At 45.2% G+C, this 12,706-nt stretch overlaps 1 protein-coding gene across 1 annotated transcript in view; it reads right to left on the reverse strand.

The window, feature by feature from the left end:
* Positions 1 to 11,973, reverse strand: part of PRKAR2B (protein kinase cAMP-dependent type II regulatory subunit beta) — a 69,527-nt gene extending 57,554 nt beyond the window's left edge. The window contains exon 1 of the mRNA XM_054989313.1: positions 11,643 to 11,973. Within this exon, the coding sequence (XP_054845288.1) occupies positions 11,643 to 11,973 (331 nt within the window). The remainder of the gene's footprint in view (positions 1 to 11,642) is intronic.
* Positions 11,974 to 12,706: the final 733 nt, after the last annotated feature.

Genomic DNA, 12,706 nt, shown 5'->3' on the forward strand with positions numbered 1-12,706 from the left:
GGCAGAACAGGAACGTCCTTCTGATGCAGATCTTGGCGTCCTAATATAAGGCATCGCAAGCAAGCAGTGCGGTACTAGATACATTTGGAACTCAACGCTGATTCAGTGTTCAGTGATCTAAATCCCTTTCAAGATAACCACATACATAGTTTGATATTCATACATTTATCCTGATATTCTTCACTTCCAACAACCTTTCAAAGCGGAGGATGATTCTGCACTCCATACATGGACATTTTATTAGTCATAATCAGATCTTTTCTTCCAAGTCGACATTTTCTGCTCCGGAGCTCTTTTCTTTCATGCCTCCTGACATCCACGGCACTCAGGACGCGAGACCCTTGGCTCTCAGAACAGCAGAAATTCTGAACAACGATCGATAGAGAAATAACTAAAATATAATGAAAATTTTACTTTTCCCATGTCTTACAAGTCAAGAAAAATCAGGATGTCTGATCGTTAATTCAAGTATCTCTGAAGCTTGCCATCCTAAACATATGCTGCTACAAAAGATACATTTTTAAGGTCCAATTAGTTATCATTACAGGGGAGGTTAGTTTCTGTTTAATCTCAAGGCAGATATTTTGAGGGAAGGGTTTCCTCATAATACTGCCTTGCAGTCATCAACTTTCCGAATTTTTCCCAGCTCCACTGCAAAATTTCCAAAACCTGAGCTGGTGTGCTCTTTCCTGAAAGATCATACTTAAAGTAGGTTTACGATTCGAGTGGACTGGAAAGTGTAGATTTACACACCTGCCTGCCCAAACCCAGCTACATAGCCACATCATTAAAATCAACAGTAGTAGGTATTATTTCATTATAGTGAAATACCTGCTACAAAGTTTCAAACCTCCGTGTCCCAAATCCTAGTCCAACACTCTAACCACTAGACCACACCAGTTCATATAACTGGTCTCCTATAATTTATCCAGGCAGTATTAGTGAGTGGTGTTATAATCTCAAATCAGTCAATGTTAAAGCCATTGATAGTTATGCTTCAATAAAAGATAAAACGGAAGCAAAGTTAGAGACTGTACTGTTCTCACAACAAACCAAACACATTATATGGTGGACCTCTTGCTAGGAAAGTAATGATCAGATATCAGAAAACTAACTAGATGCCATAGGCTTCTTGGGAGTATGTCTATACAGGGGCAGCGCCAGGGTTTCTGGTGCTCACGGCTGCCCCTATGTGCACGCACGTAGTGTGCCCGCGCACCCCCCGGACTGTGTGATGACATCATCATGCAGCAAGCCAGCCCCACTGGCCGGCGGGTGGCTGGGATGGCACGCAGAGGCTGCCCACGCTCCCAGTCGGGTGTGGCGGGTTGCTGGGGAGGTTACGCACGCCACCCCAGACGCCTGCCGTGCCCGGCCTGCAGCTGCTGCGCCCAGCCGGGGGCATGTGTTTGTGTTGGCAGCGGCACAGGGCTGGCCGGCTGCAGCAGCTGCAGGCCAGGCACGCGAGCTCTGTGGCGCGCACCTCCGCCCCTAGCACCCCCTCCAGTGCCCCCTTTGGCGCCTCAGCACCCACGGCGCCCGCCTCACCGCCTCAATGGTGGCACCGGCCCTCTGTCTATATATCAGAATCAAGCCTGAAAAGAATCAATCATAAGATAATTGTTCCCCTGTGAAAGCACCTTGTGTTGTTCAGATCTCATCAAGATTGCAACGTAAGTGCAACATCATTAATTGTTTTTTAGAATCTTTTTATTCACACGAACAGCAAATGATATTATGCATAACTAAATATTATTAGACAGCACTCTAGCCCATGACAGGCTTCTAAAGAGAGTTTGGGACTGAGTAAATTTGTCTCTGCTAAGTAACAGAGCATTTTATAGAGTGTTTTATATTTTTTTATTTACATTTTTAGCAGCAAAGTTATAACCACAAAAAAACCCCCAAAGTATTTACCATGACAGCATAAAGGAAACCTAAATCAAAAGTTTTCACCATAGCATAACCAACCACAAACAATTCCATATTGTTGCACTTATCACTGCAAAGTAATAGTATTCAGTATTTCAGCATGAAAAAATATAATTCTCACCAAATAAGATCTGCCAAGGTTAAAAAAGGGCATTATTGAACACTGCAAACATGTGTTTACAAAAGCACCTGAACTAGTTCATTTAAATAAATTAAATTTTATCTTATTGTTTTTTTTCTTCTCCGGGCTTTGTTACGGCTCGCTTGCTTGCTATAATAGTCATCTCTCAGTATGGATGGATCTTTGCTCTGCATTTCATGGGAGCTGAATGCTTATTACATCCTCCTTAGGGAAGGGCGCAGCCTTTTCTCTTCCAGTTATGTATACCACAGCTGTTCAGCCATCCCTTCTTCCGACAGGGTCGCAAGGAGTCCAGCAGCGCTGATTTTTCTAGTAGTCAAATACTAAGCAAAGCACAGCGACTACTGAAGCTGAGCGTCAAGTCTTGGAATAAAGAACACACAGCCGCAAAAACAGCTCCACTTCCTTGCTATGGATTTTCTGACTTTTGTCCATCCTTTCTAGACTCCTGTTTTATTCTGTGCTACTCCTCTCTGGCTCTACCAGCAAATGGGAGGGAGGGAAGAGGGGGGCAGGTCCTACCAGTATTTGGCTATTGAAAAAAGGAAGCATCCCCTTTGAAAGGTTATGCTGAGAGGCACGGGGACTGAATGTACAAAAGCCATGTTGGATGAGGACTGTACTATGGCAGGTAATTGGGTAAGGATGAATGAAAAAGCTGGCCAGATCCAACTGTGTGTGTTCATTTGTAGTGTCAAGGAATGAGAACATGAGCAGTATCACTTCCTTTTTCTGAAAGACTAAAAATGAGGGAATGCACCTGCTTAAAATCTTGTCTTCTACACAATCATTGTAGACACAGTTGATTCTGGCAGTCTTAGGAACACAGATGTTGTAAATGCTTGTATATTAAATACATATCAGTTTTAAAAACTGACGAACAATGCGTATGCTTGGAAGCCCAAAAAGCCATTTTGTTTGACTACCTACATTCAGCTTATAGGGGAAAAAATCATACTACGACTAGTAACAAAGCCTGTTGTGGGAAAAAATACAACCGGCTCTAGAAAGGGGAGGGAGGGAGGGCAGGTGGGCATGGCCTCCTGCTCCATGTCTGATTCTGGCAGGGTGAAGGCGGAGGGTAGGCATTGCCGCCTACTCCACTCCTGATCTCGGCTGGGTGAAGTGGCACTGGACATAGCCTCCTGCTCTGTGCCTGATACCAGCTGGGTGAGGGTGGAGGGTGGGCATTGCCACCTGCTCTGCTCCTGATCCCAGCTGGGTGAAGGCAGAGGCCGGGCACTGCCACTTAGCACCTGATACCAGCTGGGTGAAGGTGGAGGGTGAGCACTGCCACCTGCTGCCCTCCTGATCCCAGCTCGGTGAAGGCAGGGGGCAGGCATTTCCACCTGCACCACTTCTGATCACAGCTGGGTGGAAGCAGGGGATGGGCATTGCTACCTGCTCCACTCCTGATCCCAGCTGGGTGAAGGTGGGAGGCAGGCATTACCACCTGCTCTGCTCCTGATCCTAACTAAGTGAAGGTGGGGGATGGCATTGCCACCTACTCCGCTCCTGATCCCAACCGGGTGAAGGGCAAGAAGGCATTGCAACCTGCTTCGTGCCTGGTCCCGGCCGGGTGAAGGGGGAGGCAGGCATTGCCACCTGCTCTGCTCCAGATCCTAGCTGGGTGAATGGGTGGTGGGCATTACCTCCTGCTTAGTGCCTGATTCCATATGGGTGAAGAGGGGCAGGCATTGCTGCCTGCTCTGCACATGATTCCAGCGGGTTGAAGCAGGAGCAGGGCATTGCTACCTCCTCCACTCCTGATTTAGGCTGGGTAAAGGATGGAGTGGACATTGCTTCCTGCTCCGCGCCTGATCCCGGCCAGGTGAAGGCGGGGGGTGGGCATTGCCACCTGCTCTACTCCTGATCCTAGCTGAGTGAAGGGAGGGCTGGCATCACCAACTGCTCTGTGCTTGATCCCAGCTGGATGAAGGGAGGGCTGGCATTGCCGCCTGTTCTGCGCCTGATCCCAGCCTGGGTTTCCCGCCGTGGCACGCTCTCTGGAGAGACGGGCTGCCTCATCTGGGCTTCCTTCCACTGCAGTGCCCTCTGGAGGTGCACCAGGGTAGGAAGTGAGTTGTCAGGAACATGCTTACTCGTTTATATAGTAGGATTCTGTTTTTAAGAACCTGAGAACAATGTCCAGCCCTATGCATCTATTAAATGCTTTTAAAATAATATCTGCAATACAGTATCCAAGAATAAACTTTCGGAACTCCAACTCTAGTATACTTAAATATCAAGAATGCTGTTCTCTAGAAGAAAAGAGTCATAAATTATTGTGGCCTTTACTCACAAGTAAAAACAGATAGACCTGGATGTAAAAAATGTATAAGAGAACATACATGAGATTTTAAAACTAAGTAGACCATAAACACTGCCTACTCTTTCACAGCAAACTATTTAAGAAAGTGGCAAGAAACCCACTATTAGAATCTCTGTAAAACTGTACAAAAGAACATCATACAGTACTTACAGAACAAAGCATAACATTATTATATAATAAAAAAGCAGTACGAGATCTAACACATATCCAAGATAAATAGGATGCAGTTTTAGCATGCGTACACACACAAGTATTACAAAATAGCTCAATTCTAAATTATTTGCCGGCAAGGTATTTCTTGCGAAAGGACCGCATGCTCAAAATAGTATCTGAACACCACCCAGCTCTCCACTGAAGTGAATGCATGTCAAACACCTGAAGCTACAGTAGTGACTATTGTATCCGTTCAGCATGAGACTAAAAACAAAATGGAAACCTTTGTACAGGCATTTGCATGCAATCCATAAGCTTCAACTCTTACACAATCCCAGGGCACTACCTACTCTCTACAAAACGTCTTTATGGAAATTGAAGATTTAATTTGCTCCAACAGAGGCATGCGCATTCCTGCGACCCTTAAGTGTCACTTATTTGACATTAGAACCATTGATCCTATATTGTAAATCCGTTTACTGATTTTAGATGTGTTTGTTTTAACATTTGTCTTTGTAACAGTACTCTGAAATATATGTTCTGTACAACAGCTGTTTTCTAAAAAAAAAAAAAACACAACTCTAGGTTTTAAACAAAAATTCAACGCAATTCACTTGCAGTTCTTAGACAGCTCTCTCATAGCCACCTAAGAAGAAATTAAAATACAAATGTCTCAAAATTCACCATCACAAATACGTGGTGACAGGATTTTGCTTACCAACAGCTAAATTTGTACTGCCTTCTGTACAAAACTGCAAGCCCCAAATCTGACAGCCATAACGTTCAGGATCAAAGAATGAAAATATTTTAATCCGTTCCTATTATCTCACTGCTGCAACTTGCAAGCTTCCCTCTACTTTCAGGAATCCCGCCCCCAAATCCTCATAAACAATATAACTGGCTTCAGGAGAGTTCCAAGCTTTTGGGACACGTCAGCACTATCCAATCAAAACCGAGCTATGTACATTGAGCAGAAGCTCCACAGAACTATTGGCTGAAAAAACAAATAGATGGGTTGATTCCCTTATCATAAAGATAAGGGAATCAGACACAACAACTATCAAGAAACCATGTGGTATTTTACATATTTCATTACAAACATACTGAAGGCACAGTTTAATTCAGGCTTGAGATTAGCTACTTACCTGGTTATCTGTGGCGAACTGGAATCGCTTAAAGGAAACTCTCCCACCTTCCTTTCTGTTATGGGGGTTTTTTTTAAAGGGAATTTTCTGAAATGATGTATGAGCACTCATTCAAGCAAGACATGGACAGGGAAGGCAAATTTGCCTCAGTGGCAAATTCCTTCTGCCTCACGTGAGATTGAGCTGCAGGTCAGCCTGAACTCACAAGTGAGAAAGCTTCCGTAAACATCCTTTTATTTTCATTCTATAAGATTTCAGCCTTGGAAGTGTTACTTCCCAGAAGTGTTTTGAACTCATAACAAAAGTATGGCTCCAGCATTTGAGGTGTTTGTATTATAAGTGAGACATGAGTGACCTGTCAGTCAAGCTTGTATGGTGCCATGTATTCTGGGAAATGTAATTCTGAAGAGATGTTTGGATTAACCTTTTAGATTTTTTGATTCATTTTGTTCTGTAGACAATTTAGCATTAAAGTATTTAAGCATAAGGATGTTTGGATTAACCTTTTAGATTTTTTGATTCATTTTGTTCTCTAGACAATTTAGCATTAAAGTATTTAAGCATAAGGATGTTTGGATTAACCTTTTAGATTTTTTTATTCATTTTGTTCTGTAGACAATTTAGCATTAAAGTATTTAAGCATAAGGATAAGGTAGCTCAGTACATATCAGGCCCCGAGAACTTCACGCATCTGAGTTTTGTGTAACAACAAAACTCCTATTTCTCTGTATCACAGTGATTGGTGTCTTGGATTATATTTGGGTAAGTGGTAGTGGAGAAATTTATAATTGGCAGCAGAGGACTATTTTTTAAAAAATTCCCTATCACTTTCTAACATTAACAGAATTAAAGCCCTATCCCTATTGGTTCTGTAGAGCTGGATGGGAAACAAGGAGCTTGTGCCTCCGTGATAGAGGAGATCTGTACATTGCTACTACGGATGCCATCTTTTGTTAATGTGCAACGTCTGTTGCCTTCCTTGCAAGAGGCATCAGTGAACGGACCGCCATCTGGTCAGGCCCTCCTTAACTGTATTTTTTCAAAGGCACAATAATGTTTTCTTCTTATGCCTCACTGAAGCAGAGCGCCGTTTCAAGGGTAAAGCTTGGGTGCTCCAGGTGTATTTCCTGCTTCCAGGTCTGCGGTAAGAGAACCGTCTGCGCTCTGGATCATAGTGGGCCTTTTCATAGAGGCAGATCTTAAATCGTTCTGCTGCGTGAAATTCTTTATTCCAAATAATCCAATGGCCTAACAGCCTTTGGCAACGTTAGTCTCACTCGCACCGCCTTCTATGTCACCCTCATCTTGAAGCCGCTGCAGCCCCCCAAAATTTGCCACAGCTAGCGTGATACAAAAATCAGTACCAGCTAGCCAAAAAAAAAAGCTGGGGAAGAAGAAGACGCGCCAGAAGCAATAATGGCTCATGGATGCTGCCTTTTGGAGGAAACGCTGTTAAAAGATGCCTACATCATAAAGCCCTTCAAGAGAGGAAAAGGTCCCAGAAGAGACTGGGAGAGTGGGAACATGGGGAAATCAGGGAAGCAGAGCTAGAAAGACTTTAACTTTAATTTGCTGTGGGTTTCAAGTTAATGTCAAAAGGATTACATTTAAATTTATATTCTCGCCTACATATTTCTTTGACATAAACCTCTCTTACCTTTGAAGAATCCACTGTCTTATATCTCATCTCCTTACACTTCCAGGACTATTCTGTTTTACATTTTTTGTCCATTATAGAAGTTTCTCAACCAAAAAATCTTCTCACTCCCATATTCTCCACCAAACATAGGCAATTCTTTCCACATTCAAATCAACACACATACCCGCAACAGCCAAAAATGAAAATGGTGATTAAGACAGGATCGATCTGTTGATTTCGTATTTATTGGAGGAAAACACAGCAAGCTCTCGCTTCTGTATTTATGGGTGAGAGGGAGAGAGATCTGCCAATCTCCTGCTTCCATATGCCCTGAGGGGTGGGAAACCTAGCTATTTAAATGCCTGTGTGTAATTCATAATTGACAAGATATATTCCAACACACAAACAGGGTTTTACTATATCCATGTTCAAAAAGTTAAAGCACAACTTATATCTTGGTCAAACAGTTCTTTGGATTGCTGTCATGTTATCCCCAGATGGCAACATTTCACCAGTATTAAGTATACCTTTATACTAAGTCGCTGAACCCCACTGGAAATATCAGTAAGACAGTCAGTATCTGCATACAAGAGAAACAGAAAGAGAGGGATTCGCACAGCTCTGCCTCCCTGCTCCCATGTGTTGTATCTAGAGTTCAGCGGAATAATCTACCTGTGTACCTCCACCAAAGGTGCAAGGAAGAGAGCCCCCCAAAGAATTAGGATGTCCACCATCTTGTTTTAAATGTGTTGTTTTTAATGAATGTGAATTTTTTATTCTATTTTAATTGTATTTTTTAATATGTTGGTATCCGCCCTGAGCCCGCTTGTGGGGAGGGCGGAATACAAATTTGAAACAAACAAACAAACATGATTTCCAGTTCCCTGACACTTCTCAAACAATGTAGAGGAGCTCATACAGGGGTATAAGTATCTTCTGGGGCTATTCTACACATTAACATGGAACAAAGTGGTGGAATTCTGCACTAAATCATGCAAACACACTAATAAAAGATGAAATATTTTATATTAAATACTTTCTTGAAAAAAATAAACATTTCATGAAGTGTTTTTCTTAAGATCTTGCCTCTCTGTATCCAATGCATTTTTATGCCTCCCGGAGTTCTCTCCACCGCCCCACGCTCCATTAATGAATCCCCTGGAATGCTTGAAATCATATCTAAAATGATCATTTCAAGATTCAGCATGTGCTTTGCCGTTGACACCAAAGCAATTCACAGCCCAGCATTAACCCCCCAAAACTACAGCTAATCCAACCATCATGCTGTTCTATGCTAAAAATGACTTCGAAAATCTTCACAGTTGAACAATCTCAATAAAGAAGTCTGGTCCACTAACGCCAGCTCAGAAAAGCTGACTTATTTAAAAATCAAAATTGCTGCACGGCAGCACTGAAAAGCACTATGAGAATTCATGAAGGCTAGTAGCAGCTGTCTCCTCTTAGCCTAGTAAGTTGTCAATATTTTTTAATGCTCTCCTGATTTTGAAAAAAAAGTAATTGTGCAGTAATTTACATCAAATATAAAGCTTTGGAGTTTAGCCATCTCCCTTATGTGGTTGTTAATTATGCTTGCTTTTACATGGGGGGTACACTGAAAAATACAACTCCTCACTTGTGATTTAAAGGAGAACAACCCAAAATCCAACCACCTCACCATTCTGTGTTGTTGAACACAATGGCTCTGTTGTCTACATTTTAAAGGAGTACAGGGTTCAAGAAGGGCCAGAGAGAGAAACCCCGAAAGTCTCCTTCCTCATTCACCAACATGCAAGGTCCCAAGACATGTTTTCTAAAACATAAACGCTGCTTCACACATTTTAAGATGTATAATGATTTTAAGATGTATAATGAAATATGTTTTGTGCATTGCAATTGAACTTGATTGTACATTTGCCAGGCATTGAGTCCCAGCCACAACGCCTTGTTCGGCATACGTGGAGGCAAATCTGGATTTGTGACAGCATGTACCAATTCCATGAATTGAAAGTCTTAACTTGCATGCTCTCCAGTTAATGGAATGGGAGCCACAACTTGACATGGCACATGGAACCTCTTTGTTAAATAGTGTGATTCCTATGTGCCTCTTAATTCCAGAAAACGTAACTAAACCGAACCATTTCTGAATGAACAAGCTAAATACTGTTGCATCCCAATCCCACTGCAGTCATTTTTCTTCTGGGGGGGGTCACTCTTTCTTCGGCAGGAGGCTCATCCCCACACTTTCTGCCTGTACTTTCCCCCCTCACTTTCCTTTAAAGGCCAGGCCTCCTCATGATGACATAATTATATTCATGAATGAAAAGTAAAATAATTATAACCCAATATTTGTTACAAATAAATGTGCAATTGATTAAAAAATCTTTGTGTATTTCTCAAAGCAGTATGTATCGACTCTTTTTCTTGTAACATGTCAGCCTGACCTTTAATTACTCAATTTTGGCACAATGCTAAAGAGATGCTTCCACATGCTTTTCTGTGTTCCTTCCATTACTACTGACTTTTCCCTTCTGTAAGTGCTCCGCAGTGACTCTGCACTGGCTTTGAAGGCATGGTTTCAACAGCTATTGCGGCAAGTTGCCCGTCCCCTTTTTTTGGTTCCACTCTTCTTGTGCGTGCTATAGCTCAATAATGGCTCTATTAAAATTGGGAATGTCATAGGTGCCAACAGACCGCATAGTGTTATAGCACTATTGCATTTACCAATTCAAAAAAAAAAAGAAATCTGAAAAAGCCTCCCAGTGGTGTAGTGGAAGAACAGCATCTACCAGCCGGATAGAAAGATATGCACCACTCCTCCCAGACGGCATGCTGACAGGCTTGGATGGCATTCATTTCAAACATAAGGTCAGAGTAAAGCAGGTTTGGGAAAGCGCATATTGAAGATGAGAAAACTCTAGAAATAGGATGATTACAGTATGGCATTGGGTGGGAATCCCTCTCCCCAAAAAGAGAAAGTTCTCCAGTTTGGAAGCCAAAATGGAGAAAAACTGTCTTGAAGCAGCCTGCCCTTCAAAAACTGAGGCAAGCTAAGGGTTTTGCCATAAATCAGCTACAACTTGATGGCACTTTCCTCCACCAAGGGCTTAGCCAGCACATAATTTCTAGAATATGTGAGAACTCAAGCCGGCCTACATCTTAAATGAACAGCTGGCCTCTAATACCAGATTTGTGGAATGTTGCCTGTGATTGCTAATTGTTGAATTAAAGAAGTTTGAAGATATTCATCAGATGTGACAAGGGCAAAACTGTGGTGATAATCCCTTTCTCCATCTCCAGACAGATGCAAATATATAGGTATCTCACTCTCCATCCAAACTCTGTTGCCATCTTTGCCAACTGAGACGACTTCTGTTCCAGAACTAATCTACCCAAATGATTTGGGAGGCAGGAGAACACAGCATCCACACAACGTCCCGAAAGGAAAGAAGAAACGAAAACTTTTCCATCATGCATAAAATCAAGTGAATCCCCAAACAAGCTTCCCTTGACCCAAAAATACAGAGAGGGCAAGGAATGAGCAAAAGCTTCTCCAGCCCAAAAGGTATCTTCAAGGCAGTCACAAGAGCAGAAGAAGATGAAAAATTCCTAGTTGTCACCTGCAAGTACAAAGCCTGTACTGTTTGTCAGAGCTTAGAGTGCCTGCCTATTTGAAAAGCTTAGAAGCAGAGTACTGAGGCATCTCAATTTCAAGATCCCAAATCTGGGTTCTTGAGCCTTCAAGAGCTACAGAAATTGACAAAGGAAGTTTTTCCTAGGGAGAAAATTCACCTGCTCATTTCCTCACCTGCTTGTAGCAGGTTAACTTCTGGGTACAACTCGACCCGGATTTGGATCAACCAAGGTCTGAAAGTGCCCAGAGGAGGAGAGGACCTCCGAAGGCACTCCAACCATCCCACCTATTAAATTCATTCATTTGGAAGCGCCGCGTGGGGCTGCCAGCCAGCAGGGCCTTTTCGGTGGTGGCCCCCAAGATGCTGGATGTGAATGAATGAACAGTACGGGCATGACAGACATCATTCATTAGGGACTACAATTCTCGCTGATTCATCGTCCCCATGCTGAAACGAAGCACAAATCTTTACTTTAAATTCCCCGGCAAAAAAGATGAAGCAACACCCCCCGTTTGCCAGATAACCGAATTTCGCTTCCACCCAGGCAGGGGGTGCGATGAGGGGCCAGGGCAGGGCGTCCCCTTGGGCGAGGATCCGGGGCAGGAAGGGGCCTTCCCGCGGCGAGGGGCCGGGGGCCGGGGCGGGGGTGTGCCTGCGCGGGCCTTACCGGCGAACTCCGCCTCGTCGTCGTCGTCGTCGTCCTCCCCTTCGCCGCTCTCGGGCTCCTCGGCGAAGTTGACGCCGCGGCACTCGGAGGGCGCCCGGCGGAGCTGCGCGAGGCCGCCGCGGGCCGGGCCGGGCGAGGCGGCGTTGGGGCGGCCGCCCGCCTCGTCCTCGTCCTCCTCCCGCCCGGCGCCGGCTCGCTCCGCCGCGGCCGCCTTGAGGCGCCCGAAGTGCTGCAGGGCGAAGTCGAGCAGGTCCCCCGGCTGGTGCCGCAGCACCTCCACGGTGAAGCCCTGCAGCAGCTCCGTCAGCCCCTCCGGGATGGAGATGCTCATGCCGGCGGGCGGCGGAGGGGCAGCCCGGCCAGGCCCGCCCCGCGTCCCCCAGCCGCGCCGCGCCACCCGCCTCGCAGGGCCGGGCCGAGGCCGCTCAGCGCCGCCGGGCTCCGCGCAGCAGCCACGGAGCAGCCAGTCCCGGCGCTGGCCGCCGCAGCCGCCTTTCCCGCCCCCAGCGGCGAGGCAGGGAAGGGGAGGCGGGCGGGAGGCCTGGCGCGCATGTCACCCGCCGCCATGGCAACCGGCCCCCGCCCGCAGAAGCGGCCTCGGTAGCGCCGGCTCGGCGGGGCCTCCCGCTTTCGGGCTGCCCGGAGGGATGAACGGAGCGAGGCCGCTGCCGGCCCAGGCCCAGGCCCGGGAGCAGCGCCCTTCCTGGGGCCCTCTGGCCGGATCGGTAGCGGCCAGCCCTGTAATAATAACAGTAATAACGTTCGATTTATAGCCCGCCCTTCAGGACAACTTAAGGCTCACTCAGAGCGTTTACAAAGTGTGTTGTTATCAGGGCCATTTTATTTATTTATATTCAATTTATATTCCGCCCTCCCCACATCAGCAGGTTCAGGGCGGATTACAACCAAGTTCAAAATCATTTTCACAGTATATACAATTTAAAGCCATAAAACATCTTAAATACACAGTCGTAAGGCTGACTAGGCCGAAGCCTAGGGGCTCCGCAGGGACGGAAGGGCCCCTCAATTTTTTTGGGTGAGGCTCACCCCCACATAAATGACAA

Source organism: Eublepharis macularius, chromosome 9 (assembly GCF_028583425.1).
Source record: "Eublepharis macularius isolate TG4126 chromosome 9, MPM_Emac_v1.0, whole genome shotgun sequence".
NCBI lineage: Eukaryota > Metazoa > Chordata > Lepidosauria > Squamata > Eublepharidae > Eublepharis > Eublepharis macularius.